Source organism: Antechinus flavipes, chromosome 2, assembly GCF_016432865.1.
Source record: "Antechinus flavipes isolate AdamAnt ecotype Samford, QLD, Australia chromosome 2, AdamAnt_v2, whole genome shotgun sequence".
Classification (NCBI taxonomy): domain Eukaryota; kingdom Metazoa; phylum Chordata; class Mammalia; order Dasyuromorphia; family Dasyuridae; genus Antechinus; species Antechinus flavipes.
The window spans coordinates 510,430,288-510,458,178 of NC_067399.1; the positions used below are offsets into that span (position 1 = coordinate 510,430,288).

Here is a 27,891-nt window from a genome sequence, read left to right on the forward strand (position 1 = left end):
CTCTTGAATCTTTGCCAAGAAAACTCTAAAATGGGGTCATAAAGAATTGTACATGACTGAAATGAATGAACAGCAAAATATTTATATCTGTTTCCCCTATTAGAATATAAGCTCCTTACAAGTATATATTATTTCATTCTTTGTGTTTCTATCCCAGGTACACAGCACAATGTTTGGCACAAAATAGGTCTTAATAAAATATACTCATTGGTTAGTTCTAACAACCTTACAGATCGTTTTCAGAATCAGTAGCCCCGCTCCCCACCCCCCACCCCCAATTTTGCCACTGTGCAAATCCTTACTAGTCTTTCTCAACTTTCATCAGTGTCATGGAGATAATATATCTAATAGCTTGCAATGAAACATTGCCTGAATTCTGTATCATAATTTTTATTAAAACTTTTGTTAACTACTGCCTTTATAACTTTTCACAATTTGCATGCAGTTGTATGTATGACCATAGTGCAATTGCTGTTATGTAAATCAGGTGTGTTTTCATAAGATTCCTTGGTTTAGAAGAGACCTAGAGATAACACCCAAGCCCTTTCACCCAGGCAATGCAGCATTTTAATAATCCCAAGTACATTTTATATATATATATTACAATTTTTTAAAATTTTGTTGACAAATATAATTTTTTCCTAGATGTCTTACTATTGGTAAAAAAACGAGCTCCTCCTCCTCCTCCTAAGATGAGTGATGTCTCAGCTGAGGAAAAGGTTAGTTTCAGATAATAAATTCTTGCTGATTAGTTTGAAATCTTAGAATCTGGGGTTTGCAGGTTAAGATAAATTCTGTTGTTGTTGATACCAGTACAGATCAGTAATCTGTTTGTTAAAATTATTTTCAGATCTCAGTAGATTATCAACACAGTGTTGTATTGTTATGGGTGTATAACTCTTTTTGTATTCTTTGATCTTGTCAACAAATTAATTTTTTCATCTCTGGACCCATAATTGCCATGCTCTGTGACCTAATTGTGCCTTGTGAATAGGGTAGGTGATATCTGCTATCAGTGAGCTCTTCTCAATTGCTTTATGCTACTAGTAAGCTAAAATTATCCATTACTCCCCTCACTCTTTCATACCTCAGACCGTCTGTATTAGCCTTGAAGGAAAAGCACAGATCATCTACAAGAGCTTACCTAGTGCTATTTCCCATATGTAGATTTTTAAAAAACTAGCACAAAAAAGAGCCTGAGTAAGAAAAGTGGTGTTTCATGATACTGTCTCTTGTCTTCCTCTTTGTTAAGAATTCATCTTTTCACTATTTGATTATAAAGTTATTAGGTGTTAGTCTTCTTTCATCTTAAGTTGCAGACACAGATGTAGGGATTTTTTTTTTTTTACAGCTACATTGTTCTGTGACCAAAACTATGGAACTTAGTATAATAGATTTAGAGCTAGAAGGGAGCTTAAAGGTCATTTAATACTATACCTTCATTTTACAAATGAGGCCCAATAAGTAAAGTGATTTGATTCAGGCAGAAGAAGCAGTAATTGCCAGAGCCAGGATTCAAATCCAGGTTCTCTGTCATAAAATTTAGTGCTCTTTTCACTATTCCTGTTATAAGACTAGAACCCCAAGTATTATTTCTGCAAATCCAGAGATTTTATCAACCTCCTCCTTTCTTTTCTGAAGCATCAGAAAACAACAAAGTAAACTACTTTGGATTTACTTTCTTTCTCTTTTTTCTATTTAACAAGCATTTTAGTAAGTGATGGAATGACTAAAAAGAAGGACCTGTGACTTCCCTAAAGCCATCCTGAGTGGCAGAGATGGTATTTGAATCTAAGTCCTCTGAAAACACTCTAGTCTCTTTCTACTTTACCAGTGAGATTTGATCTGTAGTTCATATAATCCCTTATCTTGGTATTTAATGATAGACTTTTAGTGGGGGGGAAAAAACAACAAAACTAAACTAAATGCAAAAGAAAACATCCCCTCTCCAAACAAAGGAACTGCTAGCTTTCTAACATTTTTTAGCCATAAAGCCTAAATTGCATAATTTAAAGATATAATTTCATATTGCTCTTATACCAGAATCCAAGCATGTGAGCATTCAGGAAGAGCTGTTTTAGAAGGTAAAAATCTGGGTTCTTTATAGTATGTTATGTGTATTTATTTAACTCAGGTCTCTAGAAATTTAAAGAAAAATAACTTATCTTTTGTAGCTTAAGGTTTGTAGAGAAAGCTTTATGATGGATTAGAGAAAGTGATCATTCCCTAGAGAAGTGGAAAGCCAAACTATTTTAAGACAGAATTGAGAGGGCTATGCTCATGTACTCACTATACTAAAAGAGTTATTTTAAGATCTCAAGCTGCCCTACCATCTCCAGTTGGGCCAAATTGTGAGGGAGTGGCTTTGGGCCACTGTGTGACCTCTTATCTTTAGTTACACCTGGCCTCCAGCACTCACATTGAATCAGCCAAACATCTCTACAACATATATAGACCTTTCTACTCTCAGTTGATGAGAATTGCTGAGGGAAAAAGTCAGTTTTCAAGTTACATTTTTGAGCATTGGTCAAGCTATCATTCTTGTTACTATACAGACTTAAAAGCCCTGTGTCTAATGCATACGAGGCAGATTTTTTTATCCTGTTAGTTTATTTTTCTGACTTCTGTTTTAGCTCTATACTGTTCAAGTTCCATTTGTTTTTAGTCTTCACCTTTAGGATATAGGCTTTAAGAAATCTTATTGAACTAGAAAAACAAGGAAAATAGAATTAAATTAGCTAGCCTTTTCATTATGTCTTCATCTAGGTGTTGTACATTAAAAAGCTGTGAATATTCTTAAGTTTTTTGTGTCATGATCCTCTGTGACAGTCTGGACCCATTTTAAGAATAATGTACTTAAAGGAATAAAATAAAATATATAGGAATACAAAGGCAACAATTTATATTAAAATCTGGATATCAATTTAAAAAAAATTAGAGACCTCAGATTAAGAATCCCTGACCTAAACATTCATTAGATATTCATTAGATATTTTGTGTATAACTTTTTGCAGAAACATGGATAGAAATTGCCCAAGATGCGGTATGGGTAGGTTGTGAGCTATGCATATATAAGAAATATATGAGACTATAAATTTATTTAAGTATTATTGACATTTTATGAAAGATATAAAATTCTGTGACTCATCATAAAGTTGTATTTATTTGTAGAGAGGAAAAGAGTATAAATCTATAAGGTTAAGAAAGGCAGGGTGGTGTGGTAGAAAGAACACTGGAGTTGGGCTCAGAAATCTGGTTTCATTCCCCATTATACCACTCAGTAACTTTGTAACATTAGAAAGTGACATAGCCTCTCAACATCATTTTCTCACCTTGCATACTTGTACTATACTTCACAGGACTACTATGAGGTAATGTATGTAAAGCATTTTGTAACCTCTAAAGGGCTATATGAAGGCTATAAATATAAGGTAGCGTTATTATTTATAACTTTCCCTAAAATTAACTTATCCACATCCCCAGTTACAATTAGAGTTCCAAAAATTATGCCATCTTGTCAGACCTATGACTTTAAAAATTAATTTTTTATTTTCTCTCATTCCTCATTTTTAGTCACCCTAGTCAGTTTAAGACATCATATTTTTGTGACTAAGCAATGCAAAGAATTAATTTAAAAATTCTCTGGACCCATCTGTCTTAAAGAAAATTTATATTTGTTGATGTGCCAGGCAATTTCATTTCTAAGCTTTATCAAATATTTACTAAATTTATTTATTCTCCTTCTTTGATGACTCTGTGCTACTAAGTTTCTTAATTCTATTTAGAAAAAGCAAGAACAGAAAGCTCCAGATAAAGATGCTATTCTCAAAGCAACAGCAAATATTCCCTCCCACAGTGTGGACAGGACTGTAGCCCATCACAGCATGAGAGATGTGAGTATTTAAAGATGTAACCTCATTTGACACATTTCAAAATTCATCTAGTGAAAAAAAATTAAAGTTCAAATGATTTTCAGTTAACAGCAAGTAAAAAAAGATTCTTTGAAAATTGGATTAGAGGGGCAGCTAATAGCATAGGGGATAGAGCACGAGCCCTAAAGTCAGGAGGATTTGAGTTCAAATTCATCCTCAGATGCTTAATATTTCGTGGCTTTGTGACCCTAGGTAAGTGACTTAATGCCTTACCAAAAAAAGAAAAGAAAATTCAATTAGAGAATAAGATACTGTGTAAGTATACTGATGATTTCATAGAATATAAAATCTTAGTGTTGGAAAAGATCTTAGAGGGCATCTAGTATGATCTTTTCTTTACTTGCCTAAGTATGAATTTTATTTCCACAACTTTGTTTTGTCTATACCTAGATTCTTCCAATAATGAGGAACTTACTTTTTACTTTTAAACAACTCTTAATTACTAGAATTATTTAATTCCTGACATTGCAGTAACATTTGCTTTCCTTTAACTTCTCACTACTGATATGTATTCTACCACTGGGAACCACACAAAAGAAATTCCACTTTCATGTGATAGTCCTTCAGATAGCTGAAGACAATGATCATATTTTTTTCTTAAATTTTTTCTGCAGACTCAATATCCTTAGTTCCTCAAATATTCTTCATGTGAAATGATTTGTTTATCTTGTCTACTTCTGGTCATGCTCTAAATTTTTCAGTACTTAATTCAGTGCTTCTGAGTTCATCACTATGAATAATCCTTTGAAACAGATTAGTATCTTAGTTTAATGGAGCACCACAGCTTAGTAGAGTCTTCATGAGTTTCTGTGTCCAGACAGATGAATCATCTGATTAGCACCCTATAGTGATAAATCTCTATGGATTTCATTTATATTGGTTCTCAGGTGGCATGTAGGTATCCATAGTCTGTCACTAAGTCATCCTGAATTTCTCTTAAAATAGGACATAGATGAAATTGAATGTAATACTATAGATATGGTCTAATGAAGGTAGGGAATATGGTGGCAACATTTTCTCCTTTTTTTCTGGATGCTATACGGTTCCTTCATGCTTTTATATAGATTTTTCAAATAAATTTATTTTGAGTCATTTTATGTCGAAGATTTGGTTCCCATAGTTTCAGTTGATTTGAAAATGTTAGTTTCACATTAATTTGGATATAACCTAAACTAAAGAGACTGAGTTTTGTTTATATAGACCGAATAGCAACTACTTTGATTATGTTCTCATAGTTTGACTTAGATTGATAAAACACTCTGAATTTGTATGATGGTATGATCAGTTTTCCTCCTCAAAGATATTATAGAAAATACTTCTCTTTAGATTTGTTTAAATATTTCTTTGCTAATCAAGATACCATAATTGTTCTAAAGAGACCAATGTATATGTTTTCTTATTTGATGTATTCTTGATGAGTTATTCTGTTCTGTGAACTTGATGATTCAAAATTGCCAAAATTCATAATAATACTCTTTTGTTATTTTATTGGAGGATAGAACTCATTTTATAATCTATATTATTTTGGAGTTCTATATGTAAGTCAGATACTATTTATTTAGTGCTTACTATATGCTGTGTGCTAGGTATATATAGAGAAAGGAGTAGTTCTTGGTGGGAAAAGAAAAGGGTTATGGTAAAGAGTGTGATTTGAGGGGAGAGTTAATATAATTTAGTCTCTGCTACATCAAAATCCCTATAATACCTTTATTATAATGTTTTTCCTACTGTATTTCCAGCAGTTACTTCCTTATAATTTAGAAAACCCATTTGCCATAGCAAACTATATTCAGACATGTCATTATTTTAGTAAGATTGAAATTAGAAATCTATGTATGTTTGTTCTGTCAAAGGGAAGTCCATTTTCTCTTATTAAATAAAGCAAAAGAGAAGATGTACAGAATACTTAGCAACCAGTTAGCATGATGCTATGTTTATTAAATGAAGCAAACCTAGATTTGCTCAATATATTTTGTTAACCAGCTATCCTCACTTTGTGCTTTTAGACATGTATTATTATTATCCAGAAAGATTCATGGTGTACTAGGGATTCCCACATTTATTAGGATTTGATTACATTTGAGTACTCAGCTAATTTCATATGTCATTTCCTTTTGATTATAAGAACATAGAGAAATAAATACCTTTCTTCCTTCAGTACCCCTGCCCTGATAGATTTTGTCCTGTTTGTTGTAAAATACCAACATAATTTTGAGGACTTGAATCAGATAGTTCAAATAAATTAAATGGCCTCTTTATATATGAAAGTTCTAGTATAAAATAATGGTACTATCAACCTACTTCAGTTTTTTATAGACTTGCAGAAATCACATACTTTTTTTTTCTTTTATTGCAGTTCCAGACAGAACTCAGGAAGATCTTGGTGTCACTTATAGAGGTGGCACAGAAATTGTTAGCACTGAACCCAGATGCAGTTGAATTATTTAAAAAGGCAAATGGTATGCTCACACCCCAGATTTATTTTATGATACTATAATCTAATAAAAATGGTATGTAGTATTTGAGTGTATATGGCATACGAGTACTTGAATGTATATGTTGTTTCCTCATGCTATTTTTTAATCAGTTGATTGTGACCTATAGTTCTTATAGGAAAACTGGCAGAAAGAAAACTGCTCTCTCTGCATTTGTCCCTGTCTCTCCCTAGATATGTATTTATTCCTTATTTTGTCATTTATTATATGCTGCATTAATTAATGTTGCATTAATCAATATCCTTGTGCCTTTCAGACATGTTCAAGTTACTTAGATGACAACTTGTCTAAATTTAAAATGTATTTAGGCAATATGAATGCCATGTATTCTAACATGTTGTTAATGTAGATGAAAGTTCCTATTTTACTCATACTGTGTCACACTGTTTTTTCTGTTTTACAATAGCAATGTTGGATGAGGATGATGATGACCGAGTTGATGAAGTGGCTTTAAGACAACTTACAGAAATGGGCTTTCCTGAGAACAGAGCTGTGAAAGCACTTCGTCTCAATCAGTATGTATTTTTATAAATGTCAAAGAATGAGTTTTTCTCTTTCCCTGATTCTCTTTCTTCTTCCACTGTTTTAAGGATAGATTTGAACGTGAATTTTCAAATTGTTTTGTATTACAAAAACATTCAAGGAAGACCTCACATATTTCAATATTGTAAATTGTACATACCAGCTTGTTTTATCTATACTTACAAGGTTTTTGTGAAGAGATAACCATATCAAAAGTTTAAAAAAGTTTTTTTTTTGGTAAAGACAATTGAATTTAAGTATAAAACAGTAGGAAAATTTTGTTTTCTATTCTTTTTCCTCCATGTGAGAGTTTTTGTGGGATATATATGTGTAATAGCAGCAGCTCAAGATTATCTGTCTTTGGTATTATTCTCAAGTCTTAATGCTTTCAAGTAAATTACCTCTTCATGTGCACATTTAAAATAAAAGCAACTTACAAACCAAAGAATAGCCTGTGAACTGTTTTTTCTTCTGTTGAACATAAAACTGTATTGTGTGCTCTCTCCTTTGATTACAGAGTTATAACCATTGCTTCAAAATGGTATTTAAAAAAATTTCTTTCATAATCTTCTCATTAAAAAAGACTTGTGCATTGTGGTAGCAAGACACTTCAGCAAATAGTGATGTATCTCTAAATTTATTTCTGAATTCTTTTAAAATTCTAAAAATAAGGATAGTTCCAGTTAACATTATTAGAATTGTTAAAATAAAACAAAAAGTCTCTTCCAAGGATTTGAAAGAAAAAGTTAAGAAATTAACTGAAACTTCAGTAATTAACTCATTGATGTTTTAGAGAAACTTTTCTTATTTTACAGCATGTCAGTAACACAGGCCATGGAGTGGTTGATAGAACATGCAGAAGATCCAACTGTGGATACTCCTCTTCCAGGTCAAGCTTCATTAGAAGCAGCAGGTGCTTCTGCCGCCTCCTCCTCCTCTCAAGCTTCTGGGGGATCTAAGACAGAGGGGGAGGAAGTCAAGGATGAGCTAACAGAAATCTTCAAGAAGATCCGTAGGAAAAGAGAATTTCGACCAGATCCACGAGTATGCATATCAGCCTTTAAGTGAAAGTTTTATTTTTTCTTGTTCTTCAGGATTTTGGTTATTTATATGCTTTTGGAAGAATGTTTGGTACTTGATAGTTAACCTAAGTTAGTTTCTGCTTTGGGGGAAAAAAAGTGTGAAGTGAAACACTGTGAAGTGTTTTTAATGGCCTATGATCCAAATAGACCAGATTCATCTAAACTTGAATCCCTATGATTTCTTTTTAGGAAAATGTCCTTTTTAGGACATTTGCAAGCATAAAATAATATATTGATTCATAATTCTTATACAATAACAAAAATGTCACTTGGTCATATGTAACAATAGATTGAAGCAAAAAGGCTGCACTATGAGTTGTGTTTTCTTTGTCAGAGCTATAGATCAGCTGATGATGTTTGTAGCTTTATGCTTTAGTGGCATGTTATTTAATCAAGTAAAAGAATTGATTTGTTAGAAAAGAAAGGAAATTATTAAAACTAATATTTTTGCTTGTGACAGATGTAAAAGGTTATGATCTTTGAGATTTGGATTTACCCTTAATTATATTTTACTGAGCTAGCTTTATTTCACCTCTTTGCATCACTTTGGCCTTTCTAACTTAGTTATTTTATTCTGAGGAAACAAAATGATACATTGGATAGAGAACTGAGTCTGAAAATCTGAATTCAAATTTGACCTTAGACTGCTTCTAGCTATGTGACTTTGAGCAAGTTACTTAACTTCTGTTTTCCTCAGTTCCTCATCTGTGAAATGATGATAATAATAGTACCTACCTCCCAGGATTGTTGGAAAGATCAAATGTGATAATTAAGTGCTTAGCACAGTTCCTGGCACATAGTAATCACTATATAAATGTTAGCTATCATCATCATCATTCTAATCATTATTACTATTCTCAAATTGCTTAATATTATCAGTTCATTTAATACTATATAACCTAATGCTGCCTAAAAAACTTTTCCTCTACATCATTCTGGTAGGTATTTGAAATGTGTTAAGTATTTTCTTCTTTAATAATGATTTTTAAAATGTAAAATAGCTGAAAAATTTTTCTCTCTTTGATTAGTCTGTCACTGTTACAACAAATAATAGCCATGTACACCCAGAATAATGTAGCTATGTTAGCAGAAAATGTATTAGTCTGGGATTAGTCTAGATGTATTTGAAAAATGTGCTAGTCTAGGAGTTTGAAAACCATAGCTCCTCTAGTCCTAGCTTTTCCACTAACTAACTGTGATTTGGGACAAGTTACTTTACCTTCATGATAGATAAAGTATTTATTTAATGTTTACTATGTTGAAGGCACTATGCTTTACATTCCCCATTTTTTAAATGGAGGAATTGGATTAGATGTTCTCTTAATGCTCCTTCCATGCCTAATATTCTTTGAAGGCCCTCCCAGCTCTAAATCTTAGTTTTAAATGGTCCTATGTTTTTATTTAGCAAAGATCATTATAAAATACAGATTCTTTTTGATTTATAGAGAAATGGCTCTGGAAATACAGTGTGATCACAGATATGATTTCTGAAAATTTTCTTCATCAATGTTTAATATTGGTAGGAGAGGAGTTTTTCTTTCTAATCTTTTCCTAGATTATTGAGAGGAGATAGCATGGCATAGTGGCAGTAACACTGGACTAAAACACAGGAAACCTGAGTTCTAACCCTGGCTCTATATGACTGATTTACTTTGGAAAATTTAATTCCCCTCTCAGGGTCCCAACTACCTTATTTGTACCCCTGCCTTTTTTTGTTTTTTCCACCTCACACAGTGCCTAGCACAGAAGTGTTTAATAAATGCTTGTTGAGGGGCAGCTAGGTGGCGCAGTGGATATTCCGAAGCCCTGAAGTCAGGAGGACCTAAGTTCAAATGTGGTCTCAGACACTTAACACTTCCTAGCTATTGATCCTGGGCAAGTCATTTAACCCCAATGCCTCAGCAAAAAAAGAAGAAGAAGAAGAAGAAGAAGAAAAAGAAGAAGAAGAAGAAGAAATGTTTGTTGACTATCTTTTCAACTACAAGGAACGGATTGAATTAGATGATGCCTGAAGTCCTTTCTAGTTCTAACACTGAGCATTCTTTACTGATATTTCCTATCTTCATTTAGTAAGATCATTTTATATTATTCTTTGCATTGGTAATTATCAGATTGTTTAGATAGTCAGTACACTATCGTATTGCAATAAAGTTACAGAGTAAAATAATTATAGTAAATCTATTGGTACTGAATTAAGAAGCACCTTGCTGAAATACCATTAAATAAAAGTGGTCTGCAGCCTCAGACACTAGACATTTACTAGCTATGTGACCCTGAGTAAGCCACTTAACTCCAATTGCCTTGGTCTTCAAACCTTCCCCCCCTCTCCTCCCCTGCCCCAAATAAAAATGGTTAGTTTTATGTCAGATGACTTGTTTGTTGAATTTGCTGACTTGTTCTCAGTGAGCATGGTATTTAATGAGCTGTGGAATTCTTGTTTAGGCTGTCATTGCTCTGATGGAGATGGGATTTGATGAAAAGGAAGTGGTGGATGCACTGAAAGTCAACAACAACCAGCAAAATGCAGCGGTGAGTACTACATAGTTGAAAAATAGTCAATTGAAATGGAAATTTTTGTTCACTTCATATTCTAATCCTAATTTGAAGAGTGTGGTTAATTTTTTTCCCCCTTGTTTAATAATATTCTCCGACATCTGCTATTCTATCCAAACTGTACTACTTCTGTTTTTCATTCTCATTCTATCTTTTCCTGATTCTATACATATCATCCCTCTTACCTAGGATGTGTTTTTCCCCATGATAACAATGACATTTTATTTTATTTTATTTATTTATTTATTAATTTATTTATTAATTTATTTGTTTATTTATTTATTTATTTATTTATTTTAAATTTGCTGAGGCAATTGGGGTTAAGTGACCTGCCCAGGGTCACACAGCTAGGAAGTGTTAAGTGTCTGAGACTAGATTTGAACTCAGGTCCTCCTGACTTCAAGGCTGGTGCTCTATCCAGTGTACTATCCAGCTGCCCCACAACAATGGCATTTTATGAGAAATCAGAAGGATTGAAGATTGGGAAAAAACTGTTAAATTTGTCAATTAAGAGATCATTGGTAACTTTGGAGAGAGCAGTTTCAGTTGAATGATGTGTTTAAAAGTCTAATAACTATAGAAAATTAAGAGAGTGTGGAAAGAAAATGGAAGTATTGATTATATACAACCTGTGTTCATAAGTTGTTTAACCACAAAGAGGTTGTGTTGAGTATGAATTCACATTGGGTATGGATGTGAGGATGAATGGCTATGGTTGTAGACAGTAAGAAAGTAAGCAGTAGACAAGGAGATGTAAGTGGGAAAGTAGAAATGTTGGAGAGAATGGTTTTCCATAGAAGACAGGATAATATGGAATCATTGCATGAGAAGGTAATGTGTTAGCAAAGAGGTATGCATCTCTTCGTGTGAGACTGGGGTGAGGAGAAAGTAGAAGTGGAAAGTGTCTGAATGATGTAAGTTGAGGAACAGAAGAGAGAGCTCTTGTCAAATAGCCTCATATAAAAAGATTTGAAAAAGCCACTGTGTTGAGTGGGAATTAATTGATCATTTAGAGTAGTGTAAAAAAATTGCCCAGTTGGGATTATGTAATTAATTATGTAACAGTAATAGTGAATCCATTCAGTATGGTTTTCTGATTTTTTTTCCCCCTAGCTTTGTTCAGCAGCATACATATAGGAACAAAGATGGAGGATGATAGGAGTGATCTAAAGCTAAGGCTTCATATGATAAAATCATAAATACAACAAAAACTTAAGGGACTTGAAAAGAGGACAAAGTAGGCTTGAATTAGTTCATCCAGCAGTCAAATTGGAGAAGGGAAGAGAGTGTAGCCAGTGCTAGGCTGAAGGCCTGAGAGAGACATGAGGATCCAAGGTTTGGGAGGTCACAGTGAAGACAAAACAATGTTTAGGGTTATAAGGAGGAAGAAAAGATTGAATGACAGTCAATTATGATAAAGTAAGGGATTTTCACAATTCACAAATATGAAAGTAGCATAATGGCAAGGTGATAGTAAGATCAGGGGTAGGACCATCTTCATATTGGCTTAGGTGGGTTGGAGGAATAGGTAATTGAAATGATAAACTGAGGAATTGTTAAATTAAAGTGTGTTAATATATATGCTAAAAAGGGCAGCTAGGTGGACAGTGGATAGAGCACCAGCCCTGAAGTTAGGAGGACCTGAGTTCAAATCTGGCCTCAGACACATAATACTTCCTAGCTGTGTGATTCTGGACAAGTCACTTAACCCCAATTGCCCCAGACACACACACACACACACACACACACACACACACACACACACACACACACACGTGCGCTCGCTGAAGTCTCAGGAGTTGGAAAAGAGAGAATTCATGAGCTAGTCATTGAACTTATTGAGGGAAGAAAGAGGTCATCCTGGAGGTCAGTAGACAATAGCTACCAGAATTTTGATTGACTGATAGACATGCATTGAGTGAACCACAAGAGAAGAGAGGCTACTGAGTGTTGGTGATAGAGGAAGAAGCTGGAAGTGGCAATGGAGAGCAAAGAGTATTTATTCTCTCTCTTTGACCAATGAATTTGGGGAGAAATGTAGCCAGTGCTGCAAAGGGAAGTCAGGTAGGTTGTGCCATCAGGAAGATCTAATTGAGAGTTAGAAGATAGAAGAAGCTGGAAATAAGAAGATTTAAAATGTTAGCTTTGTTTATTACCCATGAAGCAGGTTTTGAAAGGGCTTTAGAGCCAGATATTGGAAGTATTGGGTTGAAGGAATGAGAGATCAGAGGTTCAGAATCATTGAGATGAGTTGAGTATGATCAGGTTTGATAACCATTGAGGAATGAGTTCTTGTAGAGTTTCATTGGCCTCAAATTGGAGTCCTTTCAGAGCCTTATGCAATTTAGGTGAGGGGACAAGTGCTGGGAGTAAAGAAATGGTGTTATTCTCCTTTCTTAACCACAGAAGACCAGGCAGGAAGCGTGATAGAATCGTATTTCTCCTTTCCCCTTTAAGGGAGGAGTCTTGTATTTGATGAAATAATATTTCTCTTTTTCTCATGTATAGCAAGGAGGGGAACTGGTGAGATGTAAAGTTATTTTCTCTCCTTATCTTAAAAGCAGAAGATTGTAGTGTTGATGTAAAAGTTATCCAAGAAAGTATGTAAAAAGAGAAGAGGAGGACTCAGGACTAAAACTTGGGCAACAAAAATAGAGAGTGAAATATGGATGGTAATCCAGCCAGGGACACTAAGCAGGAGTAGTTAGACAGGAGGAGACTCAAAAGATTAGGTATGAAAATTTAGAGCAGGAGGTATTAATAGTGCCAAATGATTCAGAGAAGTCAAAAAGTAAGAAAACTGAGAGAAGACTTTTGAATTTGGCAATTAAAAGATCACTGGTAACTGTGGAGAGAGCAGTTTTAGTTGAGTGGTGAGTTTGGAAGTCATTGCAAAAACTTTAGAAGTGAGTAAGAGAAGAGGAAACGGAGTCAGCTTTTTCTAGGAGTTTGAGAAAGGGAAGAGAGTTATCAGATGATAGCTTTAAGAAGTAGAGTCAAAAAAATGTTTTTTTAAGGATAAGAAAATTTCTAGGCAATAGGAAAGAATAGGTAGAGATTGAAGATTGGAGAAAGTAGGAGGATAAATTTAGGCTCATTCTGCTGAAAGAATTGGAAGGGGATTACATCACTGATACATAAAGAAGCGGTAGCCTTGGTGAATATATGCACCTCTTTTATCAGAGACTGGAATAAATAAAGGAAGAAAAAAAATGGAGTGGTAATGTCAAGGGGTTTTGAAATGCAGAGAAGAGAGAATTCACAGTAAAAGGCCTCTGTTTTCTTGCTAAAGTATGTGTTGTCAGCTTAGTGTTTGAAGCTTAAGAAGAGAACATCTGGGTAGAGTTAGAATCAGTTAAGAAGTTAAAAAAAGGATTACCTTGCTGCATTTAGTGCCTGGCTAGAATTAGAGAACATAAATTTTTACTGAACACAATGGTGTGACTTCCTTCCTCAAGCCCTATTCTGCACTTGAATCAGCAGAGAAGCAGGTGGATATTGGGAATATCCTAAGATTGGAGTTTGACAACACATAAGATTAAAGATTAAAAAACAGTGTAGTGTTGAATTAATAAAACTATAGGGTTAGTACTGTGAAGGAAGAAAAGTCCGTTCAAAAAAGTGGTAATGGCCTGAGGGGTCACTGAGAGGCACTAGAAGTGATAATAAGAATAAAGAACAGCTGTAGGAAAAGTGAAGTACAGGAAAATCCTGCTGTTGCCTTTATTTTATAAGTGGAGAAACCAAGGTAGTTAAGCTGAATGACTATAGTAGTCAGATTTATAATTCCTTTTCTTCTGGAGCCTATTCCTCATTGTACATCACTTTCAACCTAGACTTAGTTTAATTTTAATTTTTACTTTCTATTAGTAAATCTTGAGAATTTTTCAAGAACTAAGAAAATATTTCTTTTTTTGGGAACATAAAGTAATTATATATGTGGTTGATTCCTTAATTTTTACAAAAATTATATTTGTTGGGGAATTAATTCTAATAACAACTACTCCTGAATTTTTCAGTGTGAATGGCTGCTGGGAGACAGAAAACCCTCCCCAGAAGATTTAGATAAGGGAATTGATCCTGATAGTCCTCTCTTTCAAGCTATCCTTGACAACCCAGTTGTGCAGTTAGGACTAACTAATCCTAAAACCTTGTTAGGTAAGTATTGCAGTGTTTTGCATACAGATAGAATCTTGGCTATTCCAAACAAAAAAATTGAGAATAGGTTTATGCTTGAAGTAGCTCTCATCTGGTATCCTCCAGCTTTAGTATTTGTATCATGATTGGCGTGTTGCTTAACCTTTTTAAGTCTCAATTTTCTCATAAATAAAATGGGTCTAATGATATATACATTATCCTTTAATATAAGGAAAACATTTTATACATTTTAAAAAGAATTTTATTTTTAAATACAAATTGGGGAAAAAGAAAAAAAAAGTTTCCTGTGCAGCAGACCATTAAAGTAGAATTTAAAATGTGTAATAGTAAAGTTCCATTTCCAGAAAACATATATACTAATAGAAGACCTTGTATTCGAAACTGTTCATCTTTTCTTTGCTTCCATGTAGGTTTTCTTTTGTTCTCTGCTGTGCACTTTTTACTTTATTCTTTTTTCCCCCTTTTCTGCCTCCCACTTCTCTCAAGCAGGCTACAGTTAAGCCTGGATATATTTATGCACACACACACACACACACACACACACACACATACACACACACACACACACACACACACACACACACACGCCTACATATACAAACATCTAAAAGCTATATTAATATGGCTGACATATAAGGTAGATTCTCTTTTGATTGAATCTTTTTTTCTTTGAGATCAATGATTACTACTACTACTTTTTTTATCTAATAAATTCTACACCTGATCATTGTTATTGTGTTTGTGTATATTCCTGCTAAATCTTTTATTTTACTTCTACCCATTAACTTCCCTTGCTATTACTTGACCTTTCCATCCCAAGGATCCCTCCCTGTTCTCCCTTCACTCTTTCCCTCTTTTACTCATTTCCCATTAATCTGTACACCTTATCCTGTTCCCATTAATTGACACAGTCTTCTATGCCCTGCCTTATTCTATTCCTTTCCCCTCTTATTTCTTTATAGATTTTTGAAGGGGATATCTCTTCGGGATATATATGTGCTGTTCCATTTTTAATCCATTTCTGAGTGAATAGGATTTCAGCACTACCAACTCTCCTCATCTAATTCCCCTGTGTTCGTTCTTGTTCTCATACTGCATACATATAGCACAATTACTGTTTTTACCTTTTCCTGTACAGTTTTGCTTTCTGAAGTCACATCCTCCACTCTACTCTGATATTTTTTTTGGACTGTCCAAATACTAGTGACAATATTAGACATGGTTTACATTTCCATGTATAAAACATAAACAATTTGTCTTTATCCCCTGCAATTAGTTTTTCATGTTGGCTTTTACATATCAAATGTTCTGTTGAGTTTAGGTTTGTTTAGGACAAAAGTCTTTTTTTTTTTTTTAATTAAAGCTTTTTATTTTCAAAACACATGTATGGATAATTTTTCAACATTGACCCTTACAAAACCTTGTATTCCAAATTTTTCCCTCCTTCCCCTCATCCCTCCCCTAGATGGCAAGTAATCTAATATATGTTAAACATGTTAAAATATATGTTTAATCCAATATATGTATACATATTTAAACAATTATCTTGCTGCACAAGAAAAATCAGATCAAAAAGAAAAAAAATGAGAAAGAAAACAAAATGTAAGCAAACAACAACAAAAAGAGTGAAAATGCTAGATTGTGGTCTACACTCAGTTTCCACAGTTCTTTCTCTGGGTGTAGATGGCTCTCTTCATCACAAGATCATTGGAACAGGCCTCAATCATTGTTGGAAAGAGGCATGTACATTAGAATTGATCATCGTATAATCTTTTTGTTGCTGCATACAATGATCTGGTCCTGCTCATTTCACTTAGCATTAATTCATGTAAGTCTTTCCAGGCCTCTCTAAAATCATCCTGCTGATCATTTTCTTGTAGAATAATAATATTCCATAACATTCAAATACCATAATTTATTCAGCCATTCTCCAATTGATGGGCGTCCACTCAGTTTCCAGTTTCTTGCCACTACAAAAAGGGCTGCCACAAACATTTTTGCATATGTGGGTCCCTTTCCGTCCTTTAAGATCTCTTTGGGACAAAAGTCCTGTAGGAACATTGCTGGTTCAAAGGGCATGCACAGTTTGATAACTTTTTGAACATAGTTCTAAATTGCTCTCCAGAATGGCTGGATCCATTCATAGTTTCACCAACAATGTATTAGGAGGACAAAATCTTGAAAACCTGATAGTTCATTGAATCTTCTTTTTTTTTTTCATTCAGTGTTATACTTAATTTTGTGAGATAGAATATTTTTTAGCCACAACCCCAGTTCTTTTGATTTTCAATATATATTATTTCAGAGGATCTTTGGTCTTTTATTGTAGCAGCTAATAGGTGTTATGCAATTCTTATTGTAGCTTCAGCATATTTGAATTTTTTGTTATTGTTGTTGCTTGTAAAATTTTCTCTTTCATCTGGGGGTTTTGAGATTTAGCAGTGATGTTCCTGTGTATTTTCCTTGTAGGATCTCTTTCAGATAGACTTTTTTTTTCTATTTCTACTTTTCCCTTTTGTTTTATCACTTCAGAACAATTTTCTTTAATTATTTCTTGTATTATTGGGTCACAGGTCTTTTTTTGATCATAACTTTGAGATAGTACAATTATTCTTATGTTTTTTTTTCTTGTTCTGTTCTCCAAATCTGTTATTTTTCTTATGAGATGTCTAGCATTTTCTCCTATTTTTTCTTTCTTCATATTTTGTTTTGTTATTTCTTGGTCTTTTATAACTTCACAAAATTCCTCTTGCCCAAATCTAATTTTCAAAAAGTCATTTTCTTCCTCAATATTCTCTCTGGATCTCCTTTTCTGGTTAGTTGACTTTCTTTTCATAATCTTGTTTTTCTTGGATTGCTCTTATTTATTTATTTATTTGGTTTTTCCTCAGTCTCTCTTATTTGATTTTTAAAGTCTTTTTTTTTTTTTTTTTTGACATCTTCCGTGAATTCTTTTTGGGCAGATAACCATTTAACTTTACTCTTTGGAGTAGGAAAGGCTTTCTTTTTTTTTTTTTTTTTAATTTATCTGTCAGGTTTATTGATAAGGTAAGAATTTAGGACAAAAGGAGATAGAGAGCATTACAAAATGTAAAACATATCATTTTGATTATATAAAATTAAAAAGGTTTTACATAAACAAAACCAATGCAATCAAAATTATAAGGAAAGCAGAATGCCGGGAAACAAATTTTTGCAATAAGTATTTCTGATGAAGATCTCCTTCAGATTTATAGAGAAGTAAATTAAATTTATAAAAATACAAGTCATTCCCCAACTGATAAGTGGTCAAAGCATATGAAGTCAGTTTGCATACAAAGAAATTAAAATTATCTATAATCACATAAAAAAAATGCTCCAAATGACTACCAATCAGAGAAATACACATCAAAACAACTCTGAGGTACCACTTTCACATCTATCAGAGTGTCTATTGTAAGAAAAAAGGAAAATGTTGCATGTTGGAGGGACATGGAAAAACTGGGACCCTAATACACTGTTGTTGGAGTTGTAAGCTAAGTCAACCATTTGGATTAGCAATTCGGAACTATACCCAAAGAGCCGCAAAACTGTGCATATCCCCTGGTCCAGCAATACCACAAGAGGTATCTATCCCAAAAAGGAAATGCTTTCTAGTTGGATTCTTTCTCCTTTGCCTGCTCTTCTTCTTTTCTTTTCTTTTTTTTTTTTTTAAATAAGAGCTTGTTAGTTTTGGGGTGAGAAGGATGGTGCTGGCTTTATTTCACTTCCTCCCTTTGGCTTGGAATCCAAAACTGAAAACTCTACCCTTTCCTAAGTGCCAGAAGCCAGCAGCTTCCCTACCCCACCCCGTCAGTGCTTACTGAATGTGTGTGCTTGTTCTTTCCCAGGGCCATATCTCAGTAGCTCAGTTGGGTCTGGTGTTCCTTATCAGAAGATGTTTCCCTCAATCTTCCCAGACTCAGACCCCCAGCTACCTGCACCATCCAGGAAGTGAAATTCATGTGATTGGGCCTCAGACTACTTCTGAATCTAGCTAAGCCCCAGGACTTTCAGCTTGCTGTTTCAGTGGAGTTAGTCTACACTTCACACTAGTCAAACCTTCATCCTGAGTCAAACTTCAGTCCTGGATCATGATAATCACCAACCTGGAGTCTTTCTTCTGGGCTTCTTTGGTTGTCCCAGAAGGACCACTGTTTTGTCCCAGCTCTTATATTTTCTTTCTGGTCTACGTTCTTATTGAGGCACAGTTTTGTTTGTGTTGTGGGAGGATAGCTAGAGAACTTGGAATTTTCTGACTTATTCCATCATCTTCCCAGAATTTTCCTTTATTTTATAACATTTAAGGTACTATAGATAGAAATGTGAGGAGTTATAATTTCTTGGGCAGGCCAAGATCTTGTGATCCACAATATGACTAAATGAGAACTTAGAAATTTAGGTCTGCTAGAGAATTACATATTATATAGGACAAAAACAACAATAATAACAATAACAAAAAAAAAACTGGCCTGAATTTAAGGCTTAAAATATCTTGTAGGTGAATTAATTAACTATGTTTGTGGGAATCTAGCATAGTTTAATAATTTTAGGCACAGAAGTTGAATTAAATGAAAAGATTAGAACTTATATGTGGTTTATTTCATAATCTGAAAAAAACAAAATTACAATACAGAAAGAATGTACATAGAGTTGAAACTTTTATCATAGATTTTTATGTTAGCTCTGTCAAGGCTGAAATAATAACTATGAACACATGGCTTTGACCTGCTTGGAGCTTTGTTTTGTGGTGCAGCTGTATTTTTCATAGTCAAAAAGAAAGTTCCTTTCCTGGAGAAAATCTATTGGAATAAAAAATGAATCTACATGTACCAATCTCATGTTAGTCATCAAGTTAATAATTTCCATAATGATATCACTTGGAATAATTATTTTGGTACTAGTCCTTAAATTTTCCAAATGGGTTTTTCAAAATAAAATTGTATCAATGTATTTTATTTCTATATCACTTCAATTTTTCAGTATAGGTATCCTTTTTTCTCTTCCCAAAGAGCCATCCTCTGTTATCATAGAAGAAAAAAAAATTTTGGGAAACCACTGGACACATTGAAAAAGTGTGAGATTCACCTGTCAGATTGGCTAAGATGACAGGAAAAAATAATGATGAATGTTGGAGGGGATGCGGGAAAACTGGGACCCTGATGCATTGAACGAATCCAACCATTCTGGAGAACAATCTGGAATTATGCCCAAAAAGTTATCAAACTGTACATACCCTTTGATCCAGCAGTGTTACTTCTGGGCTTATATCCCAAAGAAATACTAAAGAAGGGAAAGGGACCTGTATGTGCCAAAATGTTTGTGGCAGCCCTGTTTGTAGTGGCTAGAAACTGGAAATTGAATGGGTGCCCATCATTTGGAGAATGGCTGGGTAAATTGTGGTATATGAATGTTATGGAATATTATTGTTCTGTAAGAAATGACCAGCAGGATGAATACAGAGAGGCTGGAGAGACCTACATGAACTGATGCTAAGTGAAATGAGCAGAACCAGGAGATCATTATACACTTCAACAACGATATTGTATGAGGATGTATTCTGATGGAAGTGGATCTCTTTGACAAAGAGACCTAACTCAGTTTCAATTGATAAATGAGGGACAGAAGCAGCTACATCCAAAGAAAGAACACTGGGAAACGAATGTGAACTATTTGCATTTTTGTTTTTCTTCCCGGGTTATTTTTACCTTTTGAATCCAGTTCTTGTGCAACAAGAGAACTGTTCGGTTCTGCAAACATATATTGTATCTAGGATATACTGCAACATATCTAACATATATAGGACTGCTTGCCATCTAGGGGAGTGGGTGGAGGGAGGGAGGGGAAAAATCAGAACAGAAGCGAGTGCAAGGGATAATGTTGTAAAAAAATTACCCTGGCATGGATTTTGTCAATATAAAGTTATTATAAAATAAAAATTAAAAAAAAAACAATAAATTATGTATCATCTCAAAAAAAAAAGAAAAAAAAAAAGAAAAAGTGTGAGATTATATGTGATGAATCACCTCCATAGTTCTCACCTTACAAAGAAGTAGAGGGAGAGTATTTTTCAAGTTCTGTCTTTGAAGCCAAATTTAGTCATCATTGTATAGTATTGGTTTTTTGTTTTATTGTTCTTTCCTTCTACATTGTTATAGCCCTGTATAATTTTCTTTGCTTCTACCTACTTCATTTTTTAACAGTTTATATCTTCCTCTTATATATATTTATCATATTAATTGCTTTTCACAGAACAGTAATACTCCATTACATTCATGTTTCACAACATATCAAACTGAATCTTAATTGATTTTCATAATAGTTTAAAGAAACTGCCATGTTTTGAAAGATACAAAAACTCTCGTTGATGACAACTTAGTATGAAATGAAATTTTATTGGTCAAAAAAACTTTCTAGTACTTGCACATTTTAAAGTACAGAAATTTGGTTTGGTAATATCTTTAGCACTATGTGTTGGATCAGGTGATTAGTAGTTTTCCATTTCAAATAATGCCAAGTGTTTAATAATAAACACTCTTAAGAAACTTTATAAGTTGGTTAATTGTTACAAGGTTTCTTATCAGGAGTTTAATAAAATTCTCACTGACTCTGCTAGGACTGGTTGTGCTGCAGGCTTTCCCACTGTGTTAGGTGATCCTGGCCAAGTCCCCTTTTGATATGCTGGGTTCAGTGGCTCACAGTTTGCCTTCTGTAGTTGTGGTGGTGGTCTCACAGCTGGTCTGCTGATGTACTAGCCTTTTGGATTTTTTTATATTATAGCTTTTTATTTACAAGATATATGCATAGGTAGTTTTTCAGCATTGACAGTTGCAAATCCTTTTGTTCCAACTTTTTCTCTCCTTCCCCCCACCTTTTCCCCCCAGATGGCAGATTGACCAATACATGTTAAATATGTTAAAAGTATAAGTTAAATACAATATATGTATACATGTCCAAATAGTTATTTTACTGTATAAAAAGAGTTGGACTTTGAAATAGTTGTACTAGCCTTTTGGGTCAGGACAGAGTAGGCAACGTTGCTGTATTTTGGCTAAGAGTTTCCTGCTAGATTCCTCACACTGGGTCTCCTTGCACTGTGCTGGGTCTCTCTGCATCACTCGTATGCTGGGCCTTATCCCCCCTGCCCAAGTCCTTCTAAGATATCTTAAGCTGGAAAATTATTATACTCTGAATATTTGTGGGTTCTGTCACTCCAAAATCCATTTAGAGTCTTGATCTAGTGTTGGTTTTGAGGGAAGTTGGAAAGAGCTCAAGCAGTGTCCTGTCTACTCTCTACCATTTTGGCTCCGAGGCTTATGATAAAATGTAAACTCCTTTGTTTATAATTTAAAGTTCTTGACTTCAACCAGGTTTTGCAGATTTAAACATATTTTTTTCCCTTAACACATTTTATATCCTAGCTAAACTAATCTTATTCAGCATATGATGTTTTATCTCCCTATTCTTGCATAGGCTGTTCTCTCATGCTTAGAATGCACACCCTTATCACCCAAGGAAATTAGAACCTCTAATTTCTTTCAAAATTCAGTTTAAAGTTATGAGCCATTCCTGATTCTACCACCTAATGATAACTCTCTTTCCTCCAACCTCCAAAATTACCTTGTACAAAAGGTTTTTTATATCAATTTTATATCAGTTATCATGGCATATTGGAGGAAGTCAAGGAGACCCGATTTCAAGTCTCACCTCTCCCACATACACTTGGGTGCATCTGGACAATTCACTTAACTTCCATTAGATTGTGAACTTCTTGAGAACAAGGATTGTCTTTTAACTTTTTATGTCTTCCCATCATTTAGCACAATGCCTAGTACATAGTAGATGCTTAATGAATGCTTACTGACTGACAACTTCTTGGTGCTCTAGGGAACTTTTTAGGAATATAAGTTGCATAGAATACATTGATAAAGGAAGTTTCCTCACTGGAAAATTCCCCTGCACCAATGAAATCAGAGGTTTGATTCCCCATTCCTATCTCTTATATGTACTGAAAACATCATGAGGTGGATAATTATTCTTCCTCTTTCCACAGCATTTGAAGATATGCTTGAAAACCCATTAAATAGCACCCAGTGGATGAATGACCCTGAGACAGGACCTGTCATGCTACAGATCTCCAGGATCTTTCAGACGCTGAACCGCACCTAGGGTGATGGATACCCCTCCACTCTGCTGCTCCCGCTGCCCACAGCTTCAGGTTCCTCAAGAGAAGAAGGAGCCGAGGATTTGGGGGGAGGGGAAGAAAAATAGCTTTTGGTATTTGGCTAGAGGCCCTCTTAGTTATACTTCTCAAACAAGAAAGAGTGTAGCTTATGGCCAGCTGGAAATGTAGTTGCCTTATGGATTTATTGGTAGTGGAAGAACGGTTTGCCTTCAGTTAGATTGAGTAAAAATCCATATCTCAAAAAATACTCATGCAAACAGCTTACATGGGATTGTTTGAGACAATAATGACTGTTCTGGTTTTATACCTTATTGCTTTAAAAAAAAAAAAAGAATCTGTGAGGGTAGTTTACAAGTCAGTATTTTTAGCATCTGACCGATGTTTACAAAAAGTGACTGACCACTTCAGTGAGGAATTAAATGATATACTCATCTCTTAAGAGTATTAAGTTATGATTATTAAAATGAAATGCTATTTGAATTGACCCTTAGAGTTTGATTTTAAAATCTAGATGTTTTTGAGAGAGCATGTTTCAATCCAAACTGTTAACATCAGACATAATAATTTAAGTAGATTAATTCATAGGTTAAATTTCTTTAATAAATAGTTTTCCTTTTTCCTATTTTCTGTGTTAGTGTTGTTCTAGTACCCAAAGAAAAAATGTTACATTTCTTTAAGCAATTTACATCTCACTATATTAAAGATGCAGTATTTTTTCTCTGACTATTCATTTTGCCACACCAATATTTTTAATATGTAGACATATTTTGATGGTAAAAAGACTATTTTCTTTTAATTTAACAAGCTTAAAAATCAATAGAACACAATTTCCTCACATTCCCCCATAGTATATATTTTAAGGTAAAGCGGGCTCTGTTACAGGCATTAAACTGATAACTTTTCTGCCTCTTTGCCCTCTTTTTAAATTTAAAAAAAAAAATTCTTTGTTCATTGTAATTGCCACAAGTAGTTGTCTTCTGAGGATGTTTTTGGTGACTAACATTCTCTTGAAAGCAGCTAAGTAACATCGCCTTAATGCACTAACATAGTTGCCTTGATTATTGGCACCTAAATATTATCTGGCATTACTTGGCTTACACATTGTGGAACTATCATTCTTCCATGACGTCCAATAAGTAAAGAAGTCTTGTAGCTGAGATCTTAGCTATATGACAGTCCTAATTAACCAGCCTATACAACAGCATTTTTATCTGACCAGGTATTTTCATGATATTAGATTTAAAACTTTAGGTCAGAAATATCAAGAACGACTTTTTGCAGCTCTTTTAGGCATTTTCTGTTTCTCATGTTTGTTTGGAAAAAAAATAATCTATGTAAGACACTCCTGAACATATGTGTGAAGTGTTGAAATATATCTGTTCTTTAATAGTTTGTTCTTAAACATGACCAGTTGGGAGTCTGGGCTTTTTTTTTTTTTTTTTTTTAAACTCAGTCCTTAATTCATTTATTTTTAACTTGAAAATCTGTGCAATAAATGATTTTCATTTTTTCCCTCTTCTTTGATAGAGAGTAATATTCCTCCTGGTACTTCTACTCAAAAGAGTAAGTTTACACATCAGTATTTTTAGCATCTGACTAGTATGCAGAGTGACTGACCACATAAGGGAGAAATTTAATGATATATTCATCTCTGAAGAAGAATCATTTTCCTTTTCCCCTTAAAGAAAAAAAAAATTAGGGGGATGGGGCTGGGTGGGAAATGCTATACTTCTAAAATGATTAGTGATTCATTAATTTATAAAGTACTAACATATTACCTATTTGACTCTATATAATATGAAAGAGCAAAATATCTTAGATATACAAAACCCATGTTACAATGTAAAGTTTGGCATTTAGTACAATAGGAATTTTTCTTTTGTACTACAGAATGATTTTTACTTTGTATAAAATTTATCCAAATAGTACACAATAACCCTTATTAAAGTACCTCTTCTCCCAGGTTGTGAAAATTTCCTGAGTTCATTGTTCCTTCTGTATGCAGATTTTCAAGAGCCCTATTTAAGAAAATTGACTTGATTCATAAGCTTAAACTAGATTCTAATTTGCTTGTATACACTGAAATTGCTATGAAAACAAAACTGTTTTATAGCCAAAGAAGTACTGCATCTTTAAAATATTGCAAAACTGAGCAAACATTTCTGGGTGTGTGTGTGTGTATGTGTGTGTGTATTTTTTCCTTGAACTTAATTCAATTTGTTTAGAATGTTAATCTTTTAAATATTTGAGAGGGAAAAACTGAAAGGTAGTTGATTGAATATGTCTCTTCAAAAGGGCAAATTACTATTTGGGCTATATGGCTTCTGAAGAGTATTACTTGCCTTGGTAGAGCTATCAGTTGCTGGGCAATTAACAATATTCTAAGGATATATAGTCTTTTGCAGCAAGATGCAGTGTGAATAATGACTTCATGTAGATTCAAACTAAATTATCAGAGAATGCCACATAAGAAGGTAGTGAAATCAAACCATTAGTTTACATGTCTCTTTACTATGCAGTTAGGACCAAGGATATATCTGTCAAGTGGCCAATTCAGCAGATTTTAGAGAAGAGACATGGTAATCACCATCTAAACATTGGTTATATTTTATACTCTTTCCACTGTGTTTGGAATATTGATAATTCCAAATGTTACTGATATAAAACTTTTAAAATTCTTATACCAAATTTTGGGTTGGGATTTGATATATATAGGAAGAGGTTTCCAGTGGGAGAGGCAGGGAGAATATAGTTAAGTGCACTGTCAAAATTGATGTTCTCTGTCCATGGCAAAGTATGGAATAATTATGTTTACAGCTTTTCAGTCTAGTATACATCACAACATTATTGTGCAGCTTACTGAATGAAAAATTAAAGCCACTGCAAGTGCATGTCTGTGAGTCATTCAAACCAGATAGGTAGGAATATATACCATTTTATCTTAAAGAGAGGAGAAGATAGAGTAAAAGAAAGGAAGATTAAGAAGATAGCTAATGAATCTTCAATAGTATTGATTCTTTATGAATTGTTTTCATATTTGTTCTTCACCATCCCATTGGTTGACATAGACAATCATTACCTTTTGATACTTAAACATGTGATTATGGAAAGGTATTTATTTAATATACATATATATATGTATATAATTTATAATTGTCAGATCACAAAGCTTTGATATTTTTTAATAGAAATGTTCTATATGAAAGTTTGTTCTCAGGGCTTCATATTTATATTAACTTTGTAGAGGATGCAATACAATTTGAAAAGCCAGTAATCATTTTACTACTGAAACATTGGTTACTTGGTATTAATTTATGAGACAACCTCCATAGAGGTAACTCCAGTGAGAGTTCCTTTCTTGTTGATTGCTATCTTCTGAGGAAAGGGTCCACAGAATTTGATGTAAAAACTATGAATGTGAGCAAAAATAAGATAACTTGTGACATGGGTCTAAATTTTAGAATTTATATGTACATTGAGAGAAATGTTTGTAGTCTTGATAAAGTCTGTACACTATTAGATGTGATCTTAGATGCCTGAGTTGGGGAGTATCTAGTAGTACAGTACACTGTAACCACCAAATTAAGGTACTAAAAACCACCATAGCAATGCATTATTCTCATGTCCCACCTCAAAAGAAGACAGCAAGAAGTGTGTTTAAGGTTTTATGGTTTTTTTCAGTTATTTTATCACACAATTCTAGTTGTGATGTCTTGAAATTATTACTGGAGCAGTTAGAGAAGGACGTGCAAAACATGGCACCACCCCAGTCCCATGCCCATGTCTAGTGCCCCTTGCTTTGTAGTAGTCTTTCGGATTAAAATTTCTTTTCACTGACTTCCAAAGTTAAATGTGAAAAGATAATTCCTTATCTTCTAAAGAATTGATTCAGTTGCCTAAAAGAGTTTGGGCCATTTTAACTCTTTAAAAATAGACCTTTGGAAGATTATTGATGGGATTAAAGACCCAGATATCCTCTCTAACTGAACCATAGTCTTCTAATAGTGAATTTTACTGGAATAGCTATTCTGCTCCAGTGACTCTTGGTTCTAGTATTCTTGAGTGCTTACAAGATTGTTAAAACTCTTATCAGTCTGAAATTTAATTTCCCTCTCCCACCCCCAATTTTTTTTAATACAATCAAGGGTGTGCTTGCTACATAAAATGGTAATAGAGTTGCTATCTATGAGGATTTTTCATCAGAGACTACTAATTTACTTTGAAAATGCAGATTATACAGTGTGTGTTTCCTTTGCCAAAACTTGTTCTAATAGTATCCCAGTCTTAACTAATAACAAAAAGTTATAGGTAATATTACATTTACCTCTTTAATAGTTACCTAACTCCAAAGTCTAAGCACTTAGAAACCAATGCCTGGCTGAACCTGAAGGAAGAACTTCTGATAAATGTAAATGCATTAAATTCCACTTGAATTTGGTTATTGTTTTTGTACCATTGTGGTGTTTGGAAGTTTGGGGGAGAACAATGTTTAAACATCTACCAAATGAAATGTTAACAGATGCTGGTGATGCCTGTATATTATTTTTTTTAAATGACTGAATATTTTGCTGGTTTAATAAAATATATCAGAATGTGATTTGCAGTGACTACAAGGTAGCTTTAGTGCTGCATTTTCATTTCACCTGGTTATAAAAATAATTACATAGGTTTGTTGCCTCATATTTTTTATATGAAAGTGATATTGTGGCATGCACACTTGTTTTAAGATTTAATGTTACTCTGGAATAGCTTGTTGGTGGGTATAGCAAAAACTTTAGAATTCAGAGTTCATTCTATTAATAGGGTGGTAGGAGCATGATTTAATTATACAATCAGTATATTAGTAATAATGCTAAATATTTGAAATGATTTTTGGTGTGTATAGCATTTTTTTTTAATCTCAATGGCCCTCAGAAGAGAAATATAATAATCTACTGAGCTGGGTT

General features: G+C 33.8%; 1 protein-coding gene across 1 annotated transcript in view; it reads left to right on the forward strand.

Annotated features, from left to right (window-relative positions):
- UBAC1 (UBA domain containing 1) overlaps positions 1-27,558 on the forward strand; it is a 41,849-nt gene extending 14,291 nt beyond the window's left edge. Inside the window, exons 3-10 of the mRNA XM_051980350.1 lie at positions 646-719; positions 3,786-3,893; positions 6,289-6,391; positions 6,834-6,942; positions 7,765-7,993; positions 10,474-10,560; positions 14,604-14,742; positions 22,814-27,558. Of these exons, the coding sequence (XP_051836310.1) occupies positions 646-719; positions 3,786-3,893; positions 6,289-6,391; positions 6,834-6,942; positions 7,765-7,993; positions 10,474-10,560; positions 14,604-14,742; positions 22,814-22,929 (965 nt within the window). The 3' untranslated portion in view covers positions 22,930-27,558. The remainder of the gene's footprint in view (positions 1-645; positions 720-3,785; positions 3,894-6,288; positions 6,392-6,833; positions 6,943-7,764; positions 7,994-10,473; positions 10,561-14,603; positions 14,743-22,813) is intronic.
- The last annotated feature ends 333 nt before the right edge of the window (positions 27,559-27,891 follow it).